The sequence below is a fragment of the Chaetodon auriga genome, chromosome 1 (assembly GCF_051107435.1).
Source record: "Chaetodon auriga isolate fChaAug3 chromosome 1, fChaAug3.hap1, whole genome shotgun sequence".
In the NCBI taxonomy this organism is placed as follows: domain Eukaryota; kingdom Metazoa; phylum Chordata; class Actinopteri; order Chaetodontiformes; family Chaetodontidae; genus Chaetodon; species Chaetodon auriga.
In genome coordinates this window covers 8991522-9017328 of record NC_135074.1, presented here as the reverse complement: position 1 = coordinate 9017328, position 25807 = coordinate 8991522, and the positions used below count along the sequence as shown (strand labels likewise).

At 43.5% G+C, this 25807-nt stretch overlaps 2 protein-coding genes across 2 annotated transcripts; one reads left to right on the top strand and one right to left on the bottom strand.

Moving 5' to 3' along the window:
• Positions 1-806: 806 nt before the first annotated feature.
• tars3 (threonyl-tRNA synthetase 3) lies at positions 807-10992 on the bottom strand. Its single transcript, XM_076745325.1, has 19 exons — positions 10624-10992; positions 10269-10358; positions 9960-10147; positions 9717-9840; positions 9324-9448; positions 9023-9140; positions 8650-8714; positions 8454-8532; positions 8153-8299; positions 6140-6238; positions 4536-4702; positions 4249-4411; positions 3972-4109; positions 3368-3445; positions 3172-3272; positions 2505-2609; positions 2076-2148; positions 1840-1954; positions 807-1363 (listed from the first exon to the last, which is right to left on the bottom strand). Exons 1-19 carry the CDS (start codon positions 10963-10965, stop codon positions 1215-1217), a joined length of 2466 nt encoding a protein of 821 aa, XP_076601440.1. The 5' UTR covers positions 10966-10992; the 3' UTR covers positions 807-1214.
• Positions 10993-11396: 404 nt separating this feature from the next.
• On the top strand, positions 11397-25044 carry ulk3 (unc-51 like kinase 3). Its single transcript, XM_076746236.1, has 17 exons — positions 11397-11499; positions 12010-12154; positions 12454-12594; positions 12756-12876; positions 13020-13115; positions 13341-13484; positions 13956-14038; positions 15191-15346; positions 15571-15676; positions 15818-15858; positions 16065-16167; positions 16662-16726; positions 17181-17259; positions 18763-18803; positions 21827-21874; positions 22045-22108; positions 23825-25044. Exons 2-17 carry the CDS (start codon positions 12050-12052, stop codon positions 23839-23841), a joined length of 1410 nt encoding a protein of 469 aa, XP_076602351.1. The 5' UTR covers positions 11397-11499; positions 12010-12049; the 3' UTR covers positions 23842-25044.
• Positions 25045-25807: the final 763 nt, after the last annotated feature.

The window sequence follows — 25807 nt, the reverse complement described above, 5'->3', positions numbered from 1 at the left end:
TATAGCCCTACTTCCAAGGATTTTTGATCATCTATTTAAAGCAGTGGGGATGACACGGAAAAAGTATTCAGCTCACACTAATTGTTCATAATTTGTTACATTTAAGCATTCAAATATGTCTTAGATTAGACCTTAGCAATTGACAAAATGGCATGTTCGAGTATAGATTTTGCAGCAGAAATGTTACAACAAACATCAACCTCAAAATGTTGTGCATTGTTGTGCATTGTTATGCATTTTATGCCATTTTCTGTATTATAAGCTGTGTGTCATTCACCACATCTATAGTTTCAGGTGGTGGGATCACCACTAAAGAAGTTGTTAGGATGGAGTACTTCAGCAAAAGCATCGTGTTAAAGTAGCGTGACTTCAGTATGGGAAAATATGATACTGAAAAGAGTTTGTGTGTCATTTTTCCCATGTGGTGAACGCACCACAACAAGCAGGAGAACTTCCTGGACTCATATTGCCACTCCCATCACGCTCCGCCCACAAAACCATGTGGTCCATATATCCTAAAGCTGATGATTTTATTGACGTTTTCCTTTGACGATGTCACATTTAATGTGGTGTTTGTTGTTGAATGTGTTGCTCAATAGGTGAAGACAATTGCCTGTACTAACTACGAATATATTTTCATTTCTGAGAACTGTAAACCAACACAGTTCACTGGGAACTACTGGATAAAAGCATCTGCTCAGTTTCATATTACTGCTTCGCAATGCCAATATCAATCTTTTATGACATATGTAAGTAGTTGAGGTTAAGAACATTTATCTCTTGTGTGAAAATAAAAGACCAATCGCTCACATTCAGGATATTCATTTTATTTCTGGGGCTCCCCATGGAGACAGAACTTTAAGAAAAATCAGTGCCAAGTTCCCATAATCTTCATGATGACAATGATCACATTGTGTCCTTAAATGGTGAAGTAACTTCCCTTCAGATACACTTCAGTTACTTCGACATAAACACCAACACCACATACAAAAACTTGTCTTTCTCTACCATTCACACACGATTGCGTGAACACTTCGAAGCTGTTTAGCAGCCCCATTTACTTACAGAATATCAGTTCCTCCGTCTGATTTCTGCTCTACGTACTACACTTTCACCGTACCATCGTTACATGTGCCATCATTTGTGCCTTCACTGCTCCTCTGACTGTAGGTGAGGTATCCATATGCAAGAGTCTGCACGGTTCTTTGTCCTGATCAGAACTCTTCTTCTGCGTTTCGACAGCGGGATTGTTTGAGCAGGGTCAGGCGAGCCAGAACCTCGGCCACCGACAGTTCTCCGTGGACTTTGTTGTCTCTCGTGCGCACATTGACGCCGTTCGTCATCTTCTCCTTCTCTCCAACCACTGCCAAGACACGAGAAGACACAACAGCTTGACATGGGCCAATTCACACCACACCACACACAGCTACCCTAACACATTCCCCGCTTTGAGCCACTGAATTCAACAACTGTGGGTGGTTGGAGGTCTATTTGCTTTTTATTCATTCAATTAAGACACATTATTCTAACAGAAAGTCTACTGACAACCCCACATTTAAAAAGGACCAAAGCTGTTTTTTTTTCATGCTTTAGCCCATTTACTACAAATCACATGTTCTTTATCTTTGTATTTTTCATACCACTCCTTTGTGTTTTAGATGTTTGAACACTTTTCAGGATTTTAAACCTCCGCAGAGCTTCTGATGGTACTGTCTTAAAAATGGCAGTGGGAGTAACCAGTTAAATGTACTTTTGAGGTGATGGCAGAGCAGCAGAAATGGGGTGAAAATACTCATGTCAGTGCTTCCAAATGTACATAGGGCTGTAAATTATTCTCACCAAGAATGAAATTGTATTGGGCCAACTGAGCATTACGGATTTTCTTGTTCAGAAGACAGCTCGAGTCTAGGTCAGCATCTGCCATGAAACCAGCTTCTGTGAACTGCTTACACACCTGACAGGAGGAAATAAAACATGCAGGAATACACCATTCATGAGCATTATAGAAATCTGAGTGCCACTGAGAAGCATTCATATGATCATACTTAGATGTGGGCAAGAAGTGGAAGACTTACCTTCTTGGCATAATCCTCACAGGAGGGGTTGACAGGCACTAACATTACCTGACGTGGAGAGAGCCACAGAGGCCTGGCGGAAGGACGAAACAATCTTCAGACATATTCTGATGTAAAGATAATGACACAACTAACCTCCCTGACAAAAACGAACTTCTGGCTGAAATCTGTAATTATCTCAGACAACAAAGAGGACATTGTGGTAACAACAGAGTGGGAAGTTTGGCATTCCAACATGATGGCACGTCACTCATAACCACCCAAAAAATTGTGTTGTAATACAAACTACAATTCTACCCGCTGGGATCACAGGGATGGGCTGTATCAGCTCTTTGAGTGATGGTCAATTTTTTTCATTTTTTGAATTTAATACCTTTTTTCCCTGCAATAGAGACTCTGAAGAGCAAGAGCAACCAAAAGGCACCTCACCATTTCCCTGCATAGTTCTCTGTGAGAATGGCAATCATCCTCTCCACTGAGCCCAGGATGGCACGATGGATGATGACTGGTCGGGCTTTGTCATCCCCGTCCTTCCTGTAAGACATTGCATCAGAAAGAATACGAAGGGTTCCTGTGAAACGTGTCAGTATGAATGTCAGCTAGATTTAAGCTGGGCTGTTCATACAGTGTTTGTTAATTGTCTTTAATTCAATTACAGTTGCATTTGTATGGCTGCATTTCATACAAATGAAGTTCAAAGTGCTTTAAATGGGGACAGTAGAACAGTGTTTCATCATTAAGACCACAATCACTCTGTCTGTACCACCTGTATCTACCCTCCTGACTCTAAATCTGCTATCTAAGTATCAATATGAACCTCAATCAATGATCTACACAGCCACCTCTACCCTGTCCATATGTCATACGGGGCTGATTGGAATAATGCAAATACTATTAACTGCCTCCAGTCTATTTGATTTGATTTATTGAGTTCTAATCTGCATACAACTCTTCATCCCTTCAAACACACGACTCTGTGCAACACAGCGCGCTGCAAGCTGAGATACCTTATTCAGGAGAGGATTAAGATATAAGCCACGATGCAGTAAAGCACAAAGCCTCAGCAGTGTGCCAATGTTTTGATTAGGTGACTCACCCCACAAAGGTCAGGTTGAAGCGGATAGGCAGCTGGAAGTCCAGCTGAATTGTCGCACACTGGTGGTAACGTCCAATCGCATCTTTGATCTTAATGTCAATCTGCAACGGCATAACAAAGAATTACTGTACTTTCTAAACCTCAGAGAATTAAATTGATTTTGTCTTTGGCAGGAAAAATCAAGAAATGATCTGACCTTGGGTCCATAAAAAGCACCGTCTCCAGGGTTGAGTTTCCATGGCTCCCCAAATTCATTCAGGCTGTTCTCCAGTTGCTGTCAGACATGAGGCATAGGTTAACGTATCATTTAAATCTAAACAATGGAGAGTGATTGCTGTGAAGCAGGCCAAGTTATACTGCGGTACACAATTCAGCACAGAACATGCAGTTCAGCCTGCACTCTGTGCTGCCTGTGGCACTTCAACATTTACATTTTAATTTACAACTGGGCAGAAATAACAGAAATCATGTCAAACAAATGACCAATGTTTTTTATTGACAACACACCTCCTACAGAAATCCAGGGAACTTCACAATGACTCACAGATCTGATACTACTGTATGATCACACAGCAGGGAGCCAGCTCTTTCATCAACAGTGCCAAGTCAGTGTCAACATGAGCATTAAGCTGCTTAACGCCAAGGTGCCGCAAAGCCCCTGCACTTAATACTGTGTGCCACCAAAGCAGTGTCTCATATTTAGAAAGGCAAAGTCAGATCTTCCACTGAATATGTCCTAGAATTGGGCTGGTAGCTGGAGTTAATTTTCCATGACTACTCCGCATGTGGATGTGCTTTACCTTCTCAGCCTGGTTCCACACAGAGATGTCGCCGAGATATTTGTCTGGACGAGTGGAGAGGTGAAGCTGGAAGGAGAATCCAAACACATCGTAAACACAGCGGAGGAAGTCAAGACAGCCCTTCATCTCTGACTCGATCTGTCGGGGAAAAAAAGATGATTCAGAATTTAGGAAATGACTCATAATAAGTAGGTACTTGTTTTTCAAAACTGTTTTTCAAATGTTCAAAGACCTGCAAATTGCATGTATAACGGCTGAGAAGTACTGATGTGGTTACCTGATCCATCGTGCAGAAAATGTGAGCGTCGTCCTGCTGGAATCGTCGCACTCGAGTCAGCCCAGTTAGAGTTCCTGACAGCTCGTTTCTGTGGAGGACCCCGAAATCTGCCAGCCTCAGAGGAAGCTCCCTCCACGAGCGAGGCCTGTGGCTGAACATCAGACTGCAGGGCAACCAGAGAGCAACAAATCAAATGACTGACACGTATTAAATACTGGATATGCTGTTTGAGTTACAGCATTTGGGAAGCACTTCAAATGTTTACACTGTGAGCGCTCGAAATTTACCAGTGCCCGGGGCAGTTCATGGGCTTGAGTGCAAAGATGTCTTCTTCCACAGGGAAGGAGAACATGTTTTCGCTGTAGTGCTGCCAGTGGCCAGATGTCTCCCACAGTTTGCTGTTATAGATGTTGGGAGAGGCTACTTCCTGAAACCCTCTTCTCCAGTACTCATCCTAGAAAAACAACAAAAAACCACAAAAACAAGCTAAATCTGCCAGTTGGCCGGCACAGGTACTTTATTGAGCTGAGCTGAATCATGACTTCTGGCATGAATCTGGAGCCACTGCAATGGAAATCATACTGTGTGGCCTTTATTTATCCGTTTGTTTTCCTTAAGCAAAACATGTAATGTCCAGCTGAGCTGTGCAGCAGCCAGCAGTAGAAGACTGGTGTTACTGGAGAGAGTTCAACTGTGAATATCTGGAACTGTGAATATGAAAGAGGAAAGAGCTCAAAAAGCAATGTGTGCTCAGTCGGCTTCCCCTAAACAAACACAATTTATCCGAAGGCAAGGAGAGAGAGAGAGATGAAAAACCTGAACGCTGCGTACCAAGTGATAACTGATTGCATCTGTTTCATTCCAGTCAAAAGAAGCCAGTCAGCCTCCAGCATCTTTAACTTTCTCTGTCGTTTTGATGCTCTTACAAGGTCTTTTTTTTTTTTTTTTTTTAAACGCAGTGATAACAGATTGAAGTGACGTGATAATGATCTTGCACCATTTCTGTGCAATATCTGTGAGCTTGTCTCGGCTTGGTCTGGTGTGTTGGTGGGTGATGTGAAAGTCTTCAAGATGTCAATGCGGCTCTTCAAATATGTCACTGAGGCAACTTCCTGTACAGTCACTGAACTTGGCGAAAGAGTTCAAGTCATTCTGAAATCCTAAGTTTGCTCAACTTTGGATGAGACTGCGTTCATCTCTTAACTGAGAACTTCTGCTCCATGTGGAAATTTGGTGGCTTCCCAAACACGAGCAGTTTGTGTTTAAGCTAAAATCCAAAAGAACGTTTCAGATGCTCTTTCCATGGAGCCAATGTGACAGCGACACGCTACCTTTGGGAAGACTGCTGTGACGTTCACGAGCTCATCTGAAAATCTTGACAGTTTTCCTTGACACTTCTGACTCTATGATGTTCTGTTTGTCACGTATTTGGTGTTTGACTGAAAGACCCTCTGAAAAGCTCAGGCCATAATTCAGAATTTAGACAGCAGTCAGGACGGGCTCAAGCTTTTCTGAGGCTCTGAGCAGAATTTGAATCGACTGAGCTGAGCTAAGCTTTTCAGCTTGCTGCTAAACTGGCAGTTTATCTTTGAGCTTCTTGGTGATTGCATGCTTTGCAAGAGTTAACAGTAAGTGGTCTGCATGTCAATGAGCTGGCAATCACTACAAGTACGCTGGAAATATTAAGCATAGCCGGCACCTCCATGGCCTCAGCTTGGGAGAGGTTAGAAATGCATCTGCATTTCAGAACTTCCTGGAAAACCCAGAAGAACTATTTTAAAATGATAACAAAATAATTACAAACCAAAGCTTACAATGGTGAATAGCACAAAACCTGGTGAATACGCGGTGAATAAAGAGACACTGATGGGCATTTGGCTGCCACTCCTACCCTGATGAACTCTGTGAGTGTGTTGTAGATGTAGGCTCCGCGTGGCATGAAGAAACAACTGCCAGGACTCAAATCATGGAAGAAGAACAGCTCCTGATCCTGTGAAGCAGAGAGGAGACGTTTGATGACTTCACATATCCTTATTATCTACAAGTACAACCGGCAGTAACCTCCTCCATACACGGCAGGGAGTTATCCAGTCATCACAGAGCAGACCATCTGTCAGCTGCTGACCGCCGAAAAAAAGCTCAATGGACTCAGAAAAGAGACAGACAGGTTTGGTGTGTCCTGGTAGCTGGACAAACACTTTCCTTGCAAGACTGCGAAGACACTCAGTATCTAAAAGCTGAAATACATTAATACAAAGGTGTCAGCAGGTCCTGTGACTTCTGTAACGACCTTGAATGAAAACTGACCCCAAAACAGCTGAGGCATCAAGCACTGCTCACGTCAATTCACAACGAAAAAAAAAAACAGACATGTAAAGATCAAACTGTGATGTGTGTGACCGTGAGAAGCACAACTTAATTAAATGATATTAAGAGTAAAATATTAAAGCAAAAACAAACAAGATAACTGCAACAAACAGAGCAAAGGTGACCTTTCGGCAGCATGTTGCACTGTGCTACTCTGTTAGCTCAGTTTGTTGCTCTCTGCTTGAAATCATGACACTGTGCCTTCAAATCCCACGAGAGTAATATGAACTTTCTTTGGATAATAAGTGCTGAAAATGATTGTTAAAATGGAGATGTATGAGATGACACAGACCTTTAAACACCTTTGAAATATCAAGAGGACCCCAGCCAGGTCATCTGTTTAATGGCAAAGTAAGATAATTAGCATTTTCTACATATTTAACTCCATCGACTGGATCAAAAAATGACATAACAGCCGCTGTTAGAAATATATGAGCTCACATGTGCTCTTATGTCAAAACATGATCAATCTGATACCAAGTGCACACTGACTGATGCTCACAGTGCATGAGTGCAGAGGACTGCGACGCTGGTTGAGCCTCCACACTAACCTGAATAGGACCAGGCCAGTCTGGAGGCATGCACAGGTTTCCATGGTAACTTAGGTCCAGGTTATTTAAACCTCCTTTATGAAAGTAAACGAGCCTGCTTTATGCCACACGACTTTAGAGATCTTTTTATATTCACACACCATGGCTCTTATTTACTCCCTACGCATGTCAAATCTGTTTGACCAATTTCATCAAGTTGACTTATCAAAGACACAGCAGGGTCCCTGCTGGTGCAGCTCATGGGGTATTTTCTTTCACTTCAGTGCCATCAGTTGATGAAATTGGACGGCATCTAGATGTTTTCAGAATGTTGTGCCTTCATTATCACTGTGCAAATGGTAAGGGTCGGCTTCGATCATGCCACTGAGCACCATCTTTAAAACAACATGCCACTTTTGTCACCTCCCTCCAACTGGCATCAACAACAACATCTTGACTATGGCGCTTATATATGGAACTGTGCTGTTACTGTTGCTGACTGAGGTGCTGCCGCCTGTGTCTCCCATGCTGGGGAACCAGCTGGGGTGCTCAGATGACTCACAGTTGTCCCAAATGTGCCATTTTGAAGACACACAGTGCCCTCAACTGGTACAAGGCAGCAACGGTGGATTTGTGGCAGAACTACACGGGTTTCATGTCCATGTTGTTTTGCCACACTGGTTTGGACCTGAAGCCTTTCTGATAATGCTGACTGGGCTACACAAGGAAAATAATTAGTGCGTATACTGTTGCATGTGTCGTTACAGTTCGTGTTTGCCTGGAGACTGTGTTCTTGGTCCAGGTTCTTTTCAGGGCTTCACCACATCTATAAAACCACAAATCTAGACGCTCACAAGGAAAACTTCTACACAAACCTCAAAGAAGATGTGTCAGCCATCACATTAGACAATTATGAATCAAAATTCTCTTTGTACTGGGTTTCAGTCTCCAGTTCTAGGCCTCAGCCAGCTGGGTGGGCTTGGACAAGGCTGCCTGCAGTGACTCACTTTGCCAATCTTGCGATGGTCTCTGTTCTTGGCCTCCTCCTGAAAACGTTCCCACTCCTTCAGCATCTTTGAGTCTGGGAAGGAAATCCCATAGATCCTCTGTAAAGTCTCCATGTCGGAGCGGCCCTCCCAGTAGGTCGAAGAGTTCTGATGACAGAGGTAGAACACAGTGACAGTTTCACATTGGTTAGGACAGGGTTACCTTTCTAGAAACATTCATCAATAAGGTCAAGAGGGACATTATCTGAGAACAGCGCATTTGGTCTGGAGCTTGTGGCCCCTGTTTGTATTTTCCACATACCTTGTAGATCTTCATGGCCTTGATCTTGCCTGTATGTCTGACATGAGGACCTCTGCATAAGTCAATCAAGGGCCCACATCTAACCAGAATTAATAAATTATACAACAGTCAGACTTAAAAATGAACCAAAAAGAACTCACACATCCTCTTAAAATGGAGATATCCAGTTAATAGATGTTCTTCTTTCTTAATTTACCTGTAGACTGTAGTGGTGGGGGTGGTGACTTTCTCATTCAGAATGCGGCACTTGAATTTGTTGTACTGCATGATAAAAACACCTTGGGTTAGTAAGAAGTTATGCTGGACAGAGGGAATATTCTCCACACCCAAAAAGTTTTTCATCTTGATTTCACAGTTTTCTATATTGCCAAGTTCCATGCATACAAATAATAAAAATAGTTGGTGAAAAGAGTTTGTGAAACAGAAGTGGCGCAGGACAATAGCCCCTCACATATCTCCAGTTTTGAACATTTCAAAAAACTGGACAACAACTATGTGATGATTCATTCTTCCACACAAGCTGAGGGTCTGCAGACAGTAGATGGGAGCGTTCGCTCGCTCTCTCTCACCTTAAACATCTTCAACAGTGTCTCCTTGCTGATCTCAAGCCTCTCAAACGGCTGCTTTTCCTTCACCACAGCCTTACACAAAGTCTCCAGGTCCCCAAACTCAGAGCTGGACACTCCCCTTGAAACAGGAAAGACGTTCAGGTCATTACATGCACTCATGGTCAAATCATCAGTAACAAAATACATGATTAGGACTGGAATTATCAATGTTTTAGGCTAGAATTAGACGATTAGGAAATCTGTTTACACATATTAGGAAATCTGGCCAGCGTGAATGCTGATAGTGAAAGTGCTTGCTCACTTCTGTCCATCCAGGAACATGTCGTAGTAGAAACCATTCTCAATGGGGGGTCCATAACACAAACAACCTCCATAAAAGCGCTCCATTGCCTCCCCGAGGATGTGAGCACTCGAGTGCCAATATACCTGTGATGCAAGATGAAGACAAGAAGCAAGAATTAGTTTAGCCACATTAAAGCAAGTATGTGGTTTAGCCGCTGTGGCTTGGACCTTTTTAATACATCAGACACTAAGTTACGATTACACTGTGAGGAGAGAAAAAAATATAATGTTCAATGAATGAATCACAGAAAACGCAGTACGACAGAATTCATCTCTGAGGTTTCCATCTGTAGCCACTCGCCATGTCTCCAAATATTTTCTATTATTTCATTTTAAAGTTCTTTGTACTCACAGCCTGAGCATCCTCATTGTCAAAGCGCAAGATCTCAAGAGAGCAGTCCTGCTCAAGAGGTCTGTCCAGGTCCCAAAGCTCACCATTCACCCGAGAAATCACAGCGTTGTCGGCCAGGCCCTGGCTGAGAGAGCGAGAGCAAGAGAGAAACACTAAATACTGTAGTAGTATTGACAGCCATTCATTGATGATACAGCTGTAGACTGAACGTGAGTGGATCTGACCAGTTGTTGAAGTACTAACCTGATATCACAAGCCAGCTGGTATGGTGTGGTGAGCCAAGCCTTGCCCGCCACCTTGCGTCCATCAGGCAGCTCCACAGTAATGCTCTTGCCGCCTGCGCCCCTCTTTGCCAGCAGGGCATCACTCTCCCTCTTCAGCTCCTCATAGAGGCTGAAGCGCTCTGTAATGTATGCAGGCCAGGGCTTCAGCTACAGCAGAATACACAAAAAACAATCAAAGTCCAGAAGTGTTGTGAAAGGCGGCGACCAGAGCCAAAACATTTCTGGGGTGTTTGTGATCACTGAAATACTACAAGTGGTCAGTAATCACCTCTTTCACACCTCCACCTCCTTGTCCCTTGTCTTGATTCTTCTCCTTCTTGTTGCTCCTCTCACCTGGTTTGGTTTCCAGGGCTGCCACCTGCACACACACAGAGAGAGATGTGTGTGTGTATCTTTAACCTTACAACAGACAGATTTCCATCAGTCTATTATTGATGTCAATGAGCAGTATTCAAAGTGTGCACACACTGTGACACTGAGTGCTGCAGCTATTTCTGGAAGTGAGGTGGTGTAGTTTGTCATTTGGTCTCACTGGATAGAGGCCCGCTGCTCGTGATGGTGCAGCACGACCACCACCACTCCTCACCCTCTCAATGAAGCCATTTCAACTGGGTGACACTTACTGGCCCAGTCTTTACCACGACCTTATTATCAGCCCGGCTGTTCGTCTGCTGCACTTTGCTGGTGTTTTTCTCCGGAGCGTTGCCGCGTTTCGCCGCTTGTTGCCTCTGTCCCTGAGCCTCCTCCAGCTCCTGCTCCGCCTGCAGACCCCGCCGGAGGTGCAGCAGCCGGTACCTGAGCTTCTCATTCTCGGTCCGCAGGCTCTCCAGCTCTGGGGAGACCCCCGCGGCATCGGCGGCGTTTAGACCTCGGCTTAATCCATCGCGGAGGGTGGAGATTTCCTTGGAGAGGAGGTGAATTTGCTGCTCCTGGGCGGCCAAACGTGCAGCCAGGCACTCCGCCATCTTTAAATGACCACCATAGCCACAATGACAGCTGACTTCCGGCGAGGGTTTTTGAAAATAAAACCACTATCCACAAGAAAACACCCAGAATAAGAATTCACAGTATTGAAATTCAAATAATGTAAATACGCTGATCACTGAAAGCATAATTACATAGTGGAAACGACAAAGTGAAATTTCTTAGGACGAGAGGAAAAATTTTGCTATTTTATATTATTTAGTCAAAGTTATAAATTATTACCTTATTAAATACCCTAACTATGAGGTGCCAACATTTGTGGTTTCAATGTGGTTCTTAATTACTATATTTAAAATATTTTAGATAGATATTTCTCATATAATTCTCCTGAATAGCGGTTGATACCGCGTGTGATTCAATGTGCAGTGACGGAGGACCAACGCTAGGTGGCAGTGACATATTTTCTGAACTCATTTTAATGTCAGCTGGTCACTGCGGTGCAGCGTGCGACCAACCCTGTCAGCAACATAAACACTGGCTTTCCATTCATGTTCTGTGGATTTGCTCGTTTACAGGCAAGTGTCAACTATTTGCATATCTATCTCGATCTCGAAAACGTTCGAATGGACGCGGAAAAGTCAACGTAACCACATGGGTTATGTTTTCGGATAACTGTTGACTAACACCACATCTATGGTAGTTGTATACATGCTAACTTAGCTAACCGATGTTAACTTACGAGCGCTAACTCAGCTAGCTAGAACTCAGAGCTAACTCCCAAACTGATGAACACCAAAATCAGTGTCTTGCTCATCAGGAAGACACGTTCATGCCAGATAACAACCTTCAACGAGCCTGTCTGAAATCCGGCACATAGCCACGATACATGAAGCCCCAGTAAACACTAAACTATATAAATGATTAAAACTGGTGAAGTTATATTAGTTGCTTTAAAGTGAAACGGTGTATAAAGGCTACCCCTTCACTGAAAGGTCCGCGTAGTCCTGTTTTTAAGCAAGACAAAAACAAGAGTGAAGGTCCGTTCCTGTATTTGTTCTGAACAGCGCAACGATCTTACTTTCCAGCCGAGACAGAACAGGGAAATTTGATGTCGCTGTCGTCGATATGGCTTCAACTTCCAGCTTTGCTCCACCAAAACTGGCTGACTTCATCCTCACAGAGCGACTGGGCAGTGGTACCTATGCCACCGTCTACAAAGCCTACAGAAAGGTGAGTCACACGAGTCGAAAAATTGTTACAACATCCATGTTTGTTTTTGAGTTCAAGGTTTGACTCAGATGCCCAGCAGCGAGGTTCCCTGTGGTTTCCTTTACGTTGCTTCTCATACATCATATTTCAATGAATGTGAATGATATGAGCCAGTATTTAATGTGCTGTCTGCTCTCACAACTTTGTCTGAGGCTTTAACAATGCACACACATTTGCAGTCACTCTGTTATTTTAAGTTCAGTCTCCTTTTGTGGTCTAAAGTGAAAGTTGAAGTTTCGTTCCTGACCGTGATGTTGCAGGGCGATACCCGAGAGGTGGTGGCAGTGAAGGTGGTTGCGAAGAAGACTCTAAACAAGTCATCTACAGAAAACCTGCTCACAGAGATTGAAATCCTCAAGACTATGCGTCACCCTCATATAGTCCAGCTAAAAGACTTTCAGGTAAGCTCATGTAAGCTGTATGTTAGTTTAGGGGACTTTGCCATCATTAGAGGAAAACCTCATCCTCCTGTTAGAGTGGTTAAAGATTTTGTGTCCAATATATGATCTGAAACAATAGTGACAGTCTTTCCCTGGATGTCTGACTTCTCGTCTTTCATCAGTGGGATGCTGAGAATATTTATCTCATCCTGGAGTGGTGTTCTGGTGGAGATCTCTCCCGCTTCATTCGCAGTCGCAGGATTTTACCTGAGAGGGTGGCCCGGCGCTTCCTGCAGCAGATAGGTGAGTCAATGCCAGACTGGGTCACAGTCATTGGTTCTTTGCCAACAGCTCACTCTTGTGCCAGAAATCTTCTTATTTAATGCATGTTTGTGTTTCGCTGTGTTTCTCTCATCGTGTATTTGTACGTGTGTCTGCACAAACAGCCTGCGCCCTCCAGTTTCTCAATGAGCGAAACATCTCACACCTGGATTTGAAACCCCAGAATATTCTGCTCAGCGGCTCTGTCCTCAAACTAGCAGGTGACCTCATGCCAGCTCATCCGCCACATTTTTTTGTTCATGTTTTATTAACATCATGTTCTTAAATGGCACTGAAACACATGGCTTCAAACAAACATGCTGTTGTGTATTTTGCAATATAAATGTGTCAGCTGGCAGAGCTGCACAGGACTCTGAGACGGTCTCAGAGGGACTGTGTCCACTGGAGTCTCTCACAGTGTTGTTTACATTCTGATTTGCCCTCAGATTTTGGTTTTGCTCAGTACATGTCACCATGGGATGAGCAGAGTGTCCTGAGAGGTTCTCCTCTTTACATGGCTCCTGAGATGGTGTGCCGACGCCATTATGACTCCAGGGTTGATCTCTGGTCGGTAGGAGTCATTCTTTACGGTGAGTACTCACCTTTTCATCTCTTTTGATGTGTAGTACCATCAACATGCATTACACTCTTCTTCAGACGACATGTCGACTGTAATTCTGCTTCATTGTATGTTCAGGTGACTGAAACGTGTTCCCATGCAGTGTGGTGTAACTGTGCCTTGTGCTGTGTCGCGTGATTCCCCCTTAATAATAATTTGTAACATCTCAACATCACTTCTTTTTCAACGTAAAAAGCCTATCTGTTGCCTGGCCCTGGCACTGAGTAGGTCACGATCTAAATTGTGCCATTAATCATAAAACAGCAGCCTGATTTGGTCTCTTTTTAGTGGGGTGCAGTAATTGTACAATAATGGTAGAAATACACACTACAGTAATTGAACTGTGTGAAGGGACAATGTGCGGTGCATTATGTTGTCACTGCCAGTCACTGCAGATTTTCCTTTTGGAATAGTCTATTTGACATTGTTTGTGTGCATGTAGAGGCCCTGTTTGGACGAGCACCGTTTGCATCAAGGTCATACGCTGAATTGGAGGAGAAGATCCGGAGTAACCAGCCTATTGAGGTAAGCGCTGAGCAATGAAACAGTTCCTCATGAATGAACTGCTGCACTGAAAACAGTCGTCAATCCTGCTGAAAACTATGACTCACTGCTCACCTTGGTGCTCTGAAATAGTGCTACATTGCTACATGCTTATCATTTAATGAATGCACATGGTGAGCATACTCCAAACGTTAAATACAGTTGTTGTGTCTAGAGTAACAGAAACATGTAAAGCAGCAGCGCTTATTTTTAGATGAGCTGCCAATGCATGAGGTGCTATACCTCATTCTCAGCATGTTAGGGTGTAACAGTTTCACATCGCCTGGAAATAAGAGAACTTTAATACTATAAAGTAGTCTTTTAATGGCTAAAGTCACCTCTGTTTGCATATCATCTTTGTGATAAACTTTTTAATTCTCAAACAAAATACAGGCCAAAATGCAAGAATTAAAACAACAACATTTCATATTAAATGTGTGTCCTGCCCTGCTGTTGTCTGCTTTAGAAATCTAAACGCTGTGTTGCTGAATGCTTCATGGATTTGCTCCTCTAGCAGTTTAGAAAAATACATTAGCGTTTGAGATTTTTCACTGATTAGCCACTAGATGGCATACTTTCCCCTATGCCCTGATCGTCTCCAGTTACCCATTTTAAAGGAAAAATCTGGGCTACAAATGGAAAGAATGCCTTTTCATGTTTCTAAACAGGCCTATATAATATATTTCATTCTGACCTGTTAAGAAACACAGATTGGTAATGTCTTATCTATAAGTCAGTCTAATGATTTGTCTGTACAAAGTCTGTAATTAATATGGTTTGTAATGCTAAATGTTTACAGACTTCAAACAACAGTTTTGAGTTGAATTTTGCTTCTTACACGAACCACATGTTAATTACCACAACACAGTAACAATTAGGGATAACAGTACTTTTAATGATGGAGGGCTTTCAAAACGCTTGAATTCTTGTGTCAGACAATCGGCTGGAGCTCAATGGATTGCATTAGCACACGGTCCATTACCCGGGGATTCACATAGAGAGTTTTAAGGTCATCTTTTGATCAAAAGTAGTGATGTGAGACCAAAAGGTCTCTGGCAACAGTCTGCTGTCCTTTTCCCTCGGATTGTCCTGTGGATTGAGTGTAACATAATAAGGTCGTGTTTTGTGCATCAGCTCCCTCCTGGGGCCAGGGTATCCAAGGACTGCAGAGACCTTCTGCTGCGGCTGCTAGAGAGAAATCCAGATGCCCGGATCACCTTTGCAGAGTTCTTCACCCACCCTTTTGTGGATTTGGAGCACATGCCGAGTGCAGAGAGCCTCGTAAAAGCGGTAAGAGAATAAAAAGAAAGGGAAATATGTGTTGCCATGTGTGTGTCTACTGCGAGATGACCGTGAATAATGTGTGTGTGATTGACTGAGCACATGTGTTGGTAGGCTTGTGCTCATTTCTGCCCCACATGCACCTTCACGCATGACTCCGCATGTATGCATAAGCAATGGAGAGCTGTAGCAGTTTGCAGTCAGTGATGCCAGTTCCTATTTCCCCTTTTCAGAAGGAGCTGGTCCTGCAGGCCGTTCAGAAGGACCAGGAGGGGGAGAGGTCCGCTGCTCTCTCTCTTTACTGCAGTGCCCTTGAGCACTTTGTCCCCGCTATTGACTGTAAGAGCAACAACCACTCTCATAATCTGTGTGTGGCTCAAGCCCTTCAAAAATGCCCCGCCTTTGTTCCACCACAATAAACAGGCAAAGTAAACAAATTCAATGTAAAACCAAAACATCTTTTCTCTCTGCCATCTCCAGTCGAAACAGACCGACAACGTAAAGATGCCCTCAGGCTGAAGGTAGGCCTGAAAACATCCCCCGCGTTCACATTTGGATTACTTTCTATTTTAAATTGGTCTTTTTCTTTTCTTTTTTTTTTTTTTTACACTCCAGTGGCTTTCACTTGGAGTGAATTTTCCTCTATGAATACCATATGGTGTGGATGGAGAGCATATGGCGTGGTTCACATGATTAAGTTGAGTCAATGTAAGAGGACTTCCCACAGGTCAGCCAGTATGTGTCCAGAGCCGAGGAGCTGAAAGCCCTGGTGGCCTCAGACAACAGACTGAGCTTTGAGGAGGCCCGGACCTCCAGGGATGTCCTCCGAGGTAATGAACACAGCTCAGTGCAGAGGCAGGGCCCCTGTATGCCGGCATGAGCCTTGTCTGGTCAGGAGCTGAGTGACAGGGCAACTTTAGTAATGCAGGATGTGTTTTTGTACTTGCTTTAATCAGATAATGTCGTTTAAAGTATTTTTCCCCCTGGTACGATTATTATTCTTGTAAGTACATACATTTGAATTAATGCTGTGAGCAAAAGTTAATTTTAGTCGCCTCTGTCTCAGAGGTCAGTGTCAGCTACAGAATAGCAGTTCTAGGTCTCTTGGGGAGTTAGTGTTTTACTTAAGGAGGTGTGTGTTCCCCGCTGCCTCAAAAGAAATATTATGAAATCTGAAGTCAAGTCCACAATACTGGAGTCCTCAGATACTGGTGGGGACATGCACATTACAAAGTGATGCATATTTTTTAGTAGGAACTATGGATGGTGCTTGTAGACTGATATACAGTAATAAATAGTGTTTTCTGTTTTATTTGCACTGTAGAAATGTCTCGAGACCAACCCCGGCTGCTGGCTGCACTGGAGATGTCCTCCACTGCCATAGCTAAGGTTAGAAGGGGTACTGCTTCATAACACCTCAGCTATTGAGATACATACACACACACACACACACACACACACACACACACACACACACACACACACAAACGGGGTCAAGCTGAAGTAATACAGCAGAAAAAAATCAAACCAGCAGGAAACAAACCAATCCACTCTCACAGACTGTTTTCCAAACCACTGCTTTCCAAGATCACTGGTGAACCCAACACATGTATCTTGCAGTTTTGCTAATCCAGCACTGTGTTAGCTGTACAGACTGTTTTAGGTTTGTGTGTCTCTGCTGCTATCGGCCTAAAAGTGTTGAAAGACAAATATAATGAATAAAGAATTTGTGCAATGTGAACAGACTGGAATAGCTAATCCGTGCAAGGATGAGGGTGACCCAAGTGTTCCTGTAGTCAAATATGAAGCAGTGTTTTTCCTCGTTTTCGCCGTTCCATTATAGGAGGAGAGTGGATTGGACGATCACGAGGCTCTGGATGTGTACCAGCAGTGCCTAGGAGAACTACTGTTGGCCCTAGCAGGTAGATAAACTCCTTTCTTTCAATGCGAGATGATTTTACACAATTATCCTGTCCTGTCCACTGGAGCCTCGGGTTTAAGTGCCTTGCTCAAGGACCCTTTGGCAGTAATGGGTGACTTGGGACCATATTGCAGTCTGATACTTTTCATTTCGAGACATTTGTTGTTAGAGAAACAGAATAAGAGAGCCTTGGTGGAAAAGTCGTAGGAGCACATAAAGTGAGCTTGAGAGCGGACACAATGACTATGAGAGGCATTCATTTAGAGCTGAGGGAGCAGCCAGATACTGAGACAGGTCAAGAAGTGGCTGAACAAAGACAATGATACTCAAGGGAGATGCTGGAAACGCAAGACAAGTGATTTGGACAGTGAATAAAGATATAGGAAAACTTTAAGGGAGACTTAACTAGAAACAGAGACAGTCTGAGAGAGACGGATATAAAAGGACTCAGAGAAAGACAGAGATGGAAAGTAACTTAGAAAAAGTGATTTACAAAGAGTTAACAACGAACTGCCAGAGAAGAAGACAGAGTGAAGCAATAGACTTGGAGAAAGATGGGGACACTTAATAAGTGACAGACAGACAAACAGACAGAGGAACTACAGAAGAGACTCCAGTGACGCTCTCTGTGGCCTGGCGTCCATTAGGCCGGGCTCATGAGCTCATCTGGCAGATCGGGCTAATGGAAGAGGTGGGATAGAGTGATCCAGATGTGGCTTTGAGCCGGGATGAGACCCGGTGCCAGCGCCCTGTGTGTGGTATGAGAGCCCTGCCATCTGCTTCCCATTCAGCCAGCACACTTCACTTCTTTGTGTTATTACACACTAGAAACAACTAAAAACTATTACCTCTCTATTAAACAAGAGCTCTGATCACCCGGCCAGTGTTATTGAAGGTTCATCCAGGAAGGCTGAAAGGAGATACTCTTAGACTTGAGCTGGTATGTCGTAGATGTTCCACTGCGTGACAGAGCTCAGACACAGAAACAAAAACACAACTTAACACTCGCATTTACATGCGAGTGTTTTTAATTAGATGTGTTTGGCAGAACCTCGTCTTGTCAGTGGATCATTAATATGTGATGCTAATCCCATGCCATCCTAAGCAGCCTCTCTCTCTCCAGCGTCTTGTTGTGTGGCACAGCGCATACCACCAGAGGGATTGTGGGGAGAAAACATTGGTTCTTTGTTTGGCTAAGAGCTCTTTGTTGCACAGCTTCCCAACATGCCTTGCCACCAGAGAGCTCTCCTCCTCCTCCTCCCCTCTCTCTTCCCTCTCTGTCACTCTCCCCTCCAGGATGACTGACTGTGAAAACACTGGTCTGCATTAGAACCATTTCCACGCGAGAGCCCCCAGTGTACGCGCTAGCAAAATCCAATCTGGCACTTGACCTCCTCTTGAACAAACAAGGTGAATAAGGTAGTGGACTCTCTCTTTTTCCTTCCCCCCCTCATTATTCTCTCTATCTTTTTTCTCTCTCTCTCTCTCTCTCGTGGTGAGCCAGCCGAGCCCCAGGGCCGCAGGAGAGAGCTGCTCCACAACGAGGTGAGTATGCGAGGACGGGGCTTCTGGTTGAGTGCTCACAGCTGAGACGACTATCTGTCACCTCCAACGAACCCTCTGCTGATCACCTAGCATAGTGGACCCTCCATCACATGACCCACCAGCCTGTTTCCACATGTGCGTGTTTTTTGTGGTGAAGGCCAAATAATGGAATCCATCATCTGTATTACTGTTACATACACATAGATCACTGTCCACTTTATAATTGGATACTTAAAGTGGATGTACTATTTTTATATCAACAATGGATCCCGTGGCCTCTTGAATGGGCAAAGAGTCGAACGCAGTGACAGAGAATTATCATCCAACTCTGCAGTTCCCCTCAGCTCTACAGTTTTATATCATCTTTCAGCTCATCGCTCGGGTTTTACAGCCCACAGCTTTATCATTTTGGTTCACTCGCATTGCTCTCATTAGCGTTGTTTTTTGAGCTGCAGCAAGCAGCATTTTCAGTGAAATGGCTATACCGATCAACTGTGTGCTACCCGCCCGGCAGCAAATGGCAGACAGACAATGTTGATAACTAGTTGGTGAACATAGCAGAGTGTTTACTTCAATTCAGTTCAGTTTTATTCGTATAGCGCCAAATCACAACAGAAGTTGTGTCTCAGGACACTTTCCATATAGAGCTGGTACAGTCCGAGCTCTTTTATCTACAGAGAACCAACAATTCTCTAAGAGCAAGCACTTGGCGACAGTGGCGAGGAAAAACTTCCTTTTAACAGGCAGAAACCTCAGGCAGAACCAGGCTCTGGGTGGGCGGCCATCTGCCTCAGCCGGTTGGGTGAGAGAGAGAGAGAGAGAGTGAGACAGACAGACAGAAATGCAGTCACAGTAACAGCGACAGTGGATGTAATAATAGTAGTAGCTAAATAGTCAGATAAATAACCAGGAGCTGGTTAAAACTTAAAAACAATCATCAGGTGGCCAGAAACAGGACTCCGAATGAATGCTAATGTTGCTCTGTATGTATGTGCTATGTGTTTGCTAACAAGTTTGCCATATTAACGTAAAAGGTGATAGTATGTCAGTGTTGTGTTTACAGCTCCTTTCTGATGCTCCCATGCAGAGAATTAAGAGTCAGTTATTGCAGGTCATTGTTGATCTGGGAATGATGCTCAACAATCAGCTGTTTTTCTCCAACATCACTTAAGAAAACATGAAACTCTGACTGTCATTATCATTGCCATTAACAGTCATCTTCGTTAAAGTAACTTTGAAATTGAAATGAACCGACGTAGCTAACTTCAAAGAAGAACTATGACGCAAAATGGATTAAAAGCAACAAAGTCGTCCGTCCTCCTCTTGTCTTATTGCCTTAAGAGCTTTCCTGTAGACGACATACATACTTTTGGACACCAATCCGAACATACTTGAACAAACTCTGAATTTTGATGGTCTAGTAAATTTGCTGGCTCTAATTGAATAGCCACTAGCATTGATATCATACTCAGACAAACATATACGAAGGACTTCAGCGTGTCTATTATTAATGCTGCAAGCCCTTTTGTTTTCGTGCATTGTTTAGCCAGCAACTGAGCCAACAACAGACAACAGCATTTCACCAGCAAACCCCAGAAGGGGGAAGGGGGTTTGAGAGGGCCTCATAGACCTCCCTATTTGAAGTTTTATGGGTGCTTGTCTTAAGTAAATTCAGATGCGGCTGTAATAATCTAACACAGCATCAGAGAGGTGGGGGTGGGGGGGTGCGATCGAAAGCATGTGTGTATGTGAGAACCCAAAAGAGCCAACACATGGTGCCATGAGTGGCCTCCATGTGTGTTCATATCTACTGTAGAGCACACTTTAGCCTTTCAGAGCTGTAATTCAGCATCCTGGCTTCTCATTGGTGAGCCACAGCTTTCATCTGTCAGTGTTGTTGATATTGTGTCATTATGGCTCAACATACATGAAGTCATGTTGTCCTGTGACGTGTGTTTCAGTATATGTACCGTAAAACTCTGCAAGTTATCAATACGTCCCATGAACTATCCTCACCCATGTAGATTTCTTCCACATTTATTGTGCTTGGTGATTAAAGGGATTGTGATTAAAGTGCTGTGGCTACATAAGGTTGGGGTCAGGGCTGAATCCTAAAACCCGTGGTCAGGATGATTATTTACTGCAACAGATTGGTATTTTAAAGGGAAGTTATGGAAGCCATCAGTTTAGGTCTCTCATGATTATGACCCTCAGATGTTACTGCAGTAATGCCCAAGAGGGCTTGCTTTATGCTGTGATATAGTGGTGGTACAACTAGGTATGAGGTGCAGCCAAGAACCTTCATGATCACCAGACGACTGATTACCACAGTAAAGAGCACCCTCAGGCATATGAAGACAGCAGTTACTACTAGCACATGTGTACCATATGAAAAAGAGCAAGGAGCACATCAGCAGAGCTGATCACTTTAATCTGATTTTAACATGGAGTTTACGTCCCCACGCATCTTAAACTTATTTTGTTTGCTGCTGCAGGAAGACGCCGCAGTTTGCAGTAAACAAGCACAACTTCGAAAAGAGAAAATTTGCTGACAATCATCTTGTGACTCTTAAAGTACAACCCTGATTCCAGGAAAGTTGTAAAACATAAACAAACTTGAATGTGATAATTTGCTAATCCTTTTTGGCTGAATTGAATTATTTAATGTTTCACTTCATTAATTTCATTGATTTTTGTAAATATATGTTTTTTGCTAGATGAAAAGTTAAGGCATCACCAAAGTTCACTACAGTCCATCCAATAGAGACATTTGACTAAAAACCAAACTAAAAACCTATAAAAATCAACCTGCTGGTGGCTCTAGGGTTCATCCTCTGGGAAGCATGAATTATGTCCTGACAATCCATCCTGTAGTTATAGTTGAGATATTTCAGTCTGGACCACAGTGTCTTCCCTACAGCCACGCTGCATACTGATACATACTCTACGACAGCATGAGGGGACGCTTGTGTTGAACGTGTACATTGTAATTACATTTACTGAAATTTTCTGTCTCTTAACAGATTAAAAGCCTCATGAGCAGAGCCGAATACATCAAGAAGAATATCAAGGTGAGCACGAGCCCCTTCCAGATATTCAACTGTAGGGTCAGACACACATCTTCAGACTGTATGAGGGAATTTGCCGCTGAGAACACAGAGTGTGTTTTATTTCAAAGACAGATTAGGGGCAAGATGAAGACATTTTGCATCTTAATTTTGTTTGTTTGTTTATTTTTCAGATGCTGGAGACTCAGAGGGATGTGTCTCTGGATCGAGAACCTCTCGCAGACTCTGTCAGAAGCTGTGAGTCTCCCTGCTGGCGCTGTACAAAGTGCTCCTTTGGTTATCAGAGTGTGTTTTTGAAAACCTTGCGGCCGTGTCGATATGTGACCGTGTGGAGGTTTGCTTCGGGAAGGAGTTGGGGATTAAGTGAGGAATGGCCGCCTAAAGATGTAACGAAATCTCCGTTCATTAAAGGTTTTTCCGCTAGTAAAATATGAGCCATTCTCTCACTGCGCTGGCCACCCCGCTGGACTGTCTGGCCACCCCGCTGGACTGTCTGGCCACCCCGCTGGACTGTCTGGCTGGATTTCATTTCAGTGCAGCCCTGGGCTGCTCTGTCCTCTGCCCTCTTGTAAAGCCTGCCTTGTGAAAGTGAGACTTGGTGCTAGCAAAGTTTTACCCTCCTAACACACAAACACTAGAAACAATGACGGCACACAAATGTTAACTTCATTCCTTTCACATACTCACATGTCAGTGAGCTTTTTGTTTTAACAATCAGTGCACGTTCAGTACATATCAAATCCAAACAATGGTATAAAAACCAGTGCGATTATCAGTAATATAACATTTAATATGTTGGCAGTCCCTTGTCTGAACACTATATAAACAAAGTGCTATTTTATATAAAAAGCTATACATTATGGATCTATGTTTTATTTTAATATACTGGACCTTCCTGAGCTGTAACCTATATATACAGCCTAATTCCCAGTATTTTCTGGGCTGAGCTCCTGGATGGATAGTGGATACCTAAAGCCCAGACAATATCCTGTTCTCAGCAAGAAATTCCTGGGGAATTATGAATAAGAAAAAATGGAGATGGGGGAAGGGCACCAATGGCTCCAGAGGCCGCTCGAGTTTCATTAAGAACGTGGCTTCTTATTCTGCTGCTGTTGTTTTAATAAAACCACGCCACAGTCAGGCCGTGCTGGCTGGCACTGATCCAACAGCAGCTGTACAAGAGAGGGTCGCAGCAACGCCCAAGCCTGTCTGGTGACCTTAGACTACACCAAAACAGGCAGCAGCATTTTACTGAGAGCCATCACACTGTAACAGACTTCGAGTTACATCACCTGCATGAGCAGTGTGAGCGCCACACAGGGCAAGGACTCCAAATTCAAGGCAGTTTTTCCATGCCGAGCGCAATGCTCATACTGTGGCATTTCTTCTGTGTATCTTCATGATTGACAATGAATATAAGGCAGCTACACCACTACTTAGCTGTCTGCCTGTAAATACATGTTAGAAGGTGTAAAAGGAGGCAACGTTAAGTTGTATATTATTATGAAAAGTTTGACATTATCGTAGGCTTTTCATTGAAAATGTGCTTCATGAAGGGCATTTTTGTAGTGAAAAACAGTGAAAGATATTACTGTATACTGTCGGGACTGTTGTCCTGATGTTCATGGACTAGCTGGCTAACTGTTCATCTTTACATGGACTTGATGTAAAATTATTTGATTGAAAGCATTAAGTTCAAGTGTCAACAGATCAAATGGAATAGCTGGTGTTTAATGTTGAGATGAACTTTCCTTTTGATGTAAAAGTGTCCAAAAAAAACTCTGGCAATTATTATTCAGTGTGATCTTGAAGGCAGCAACATACTTTGTGGATGACTGATGGAGGCACGTTAGAGTTATTATTTAAGCTATGGTGGGAAATTGACATTTGAATACGTGTAGCCATGTTGAAAAAGTGAAACCTAACACACATCAATCATTTCTGTTTTCTCAGCTTGCTGTTTGCAGTAAGCTTGACGGCCACCGTGGGAACTGGCTGGGACGCCCCACAGAGCGTCAGACTGCCTGTCAGTGTTCAGGTTGGACACACAGCCTTCACCTGACTGCGCTTCTGTCAGGGCCAAAGCAAACCTGCATCACACCTCACTCTGAAGAACTCCAAACGCTGTCCGGGTGGGATATTCCAGTGGCCAGCCAAATGTGGTCAATGTTCTGGTTATTGCTGGAAAGTTGATGATCTGGCAGGTTGAGAACTTGTGTTTATTCTTTTTGAGGGGGAAAAAAAAAAACATTTTGGCTGGTAAAATACTGACAGTATTTAGCTCTCGAATTTTGGATTTGCACACTGGTGAATGTGAAAGTTAGTTCCCTGCTCTTTACACTGTGTTGTTGCGCTGCTTATCCTCAAATCCCTCCTCCTGATGCACCATTGATATGTAAATGATGGACAGCTTGTATGACAATACCACACTGTCATGGTAAACGAGTTAAACAGAGACTGCTGCATTTACTGCAGCTCGAAACATTCAGTGGTGTTTGCAGCACAGTCACAACATGTGAAAACCTGAGAGTACAATCGAACATGAAGGAGCATCGTATTGGTTTTGAACTGTACTATTAAGCATAGCGTGTTATATCAAGGCATCTGCAAACATGCACATACTCCCTCACCCTCCCTTCCCCACTGCCTTTGCTGTGGGTCAACCACACGCTCACCATGCTCTCTCCGCTGATGGAGCCCTCTCCACCACTATGAGGGGAAAACTGGAGAGGTGCGGCCTCTGCCTTATTTACACTAGACTTGCATTTTCTTAGGTTTGGCACTGGCTGGGTATTTGAGGGATACAGTGAGTTGTGGCGCTCAAGCAAAGCCTTCATAACTAGGCCTCTGTGAAACGGCAAAAAAGCTTAACAGTCAGCGGCAGGCCGATAATCCTCGCTGTTGTAGGTCCACATGGACTGTTTTGATTTCAGACTGGTGCAGCACTTGAATGTTTCAAAAGGAGCTTTACCCTGTGAATATGATTTTTGAGGCAACCGGAGAAAAGACCCAAAACAGGAGTCAAAGGAGCAAAGGATAAATATGTCTGCTGGCAAGATCTCTACAATGCTGTGTTGTATTATTTTTTATTTGAATGTTTATACAGCTGTGATTTTATATCTAATGTATTTATTGAATGAGAAGTCCAGTTAAAAATAAAAGGGTAATCTGAAGTCTCTGTCGTCTGGACCTTTTGTTAGCAGCACAAGGCCAACACTTGTCTTGTAGAACCTATGAAAAGATTTATGTGCCATTGTGGGAGCTCCGCTGCTGGTCCCATGCCATCGTCATCATCTGGAAGGTCGCTCTGCAGAAACAACTGGCTCATGTCCACGAGGGGAGGAGAGAGGAGGGCAGGCATGGGAAAGCAAGGACATTCGAAAATTAGGTGATTTATATTGAAGCCTGAAAAAGTATGGGAAGTGAAACTTTCCAGGTCTCCAAAACTACAGGAATTACACAAAGAATTCATTACAAGTATATTATCTTTGTTCCTTTTATTGCCCATGTCCCCTCTGCCATGCATGATAGAGCTGGGTCGTGTCACAGCACCACAGCAATCACATTATGTCTGATGCACTCGATGCAGCTTTCTCTGAACGAGAGAAAAATGACCTGAAGTGGAAATAAGCTTTAAAAAAGAAAAAAGATATATATATGGTAAGATGAGGGAAAGCTGTATTAGTCCCACCTGTGAAAACACAAGGATTTCACTCTGGTGTCAAGTCTAAGAAAATAACCCTGATGATGTCATAGTGATGTCATCAGGCTTATGGAGGCTTTTGAACTGAATGTGTGGAGTTTGGTAGATGTGGCAGTAAGGTCTACTGAAAGGATGCTACTGAGTGGCATTATGGGAAATGTAGGAACCAGTGTTTCTGGAGCTTGACCTATACTTGGAATTAAAAGTCAGATATATCTCCGCCTCGATTTTGA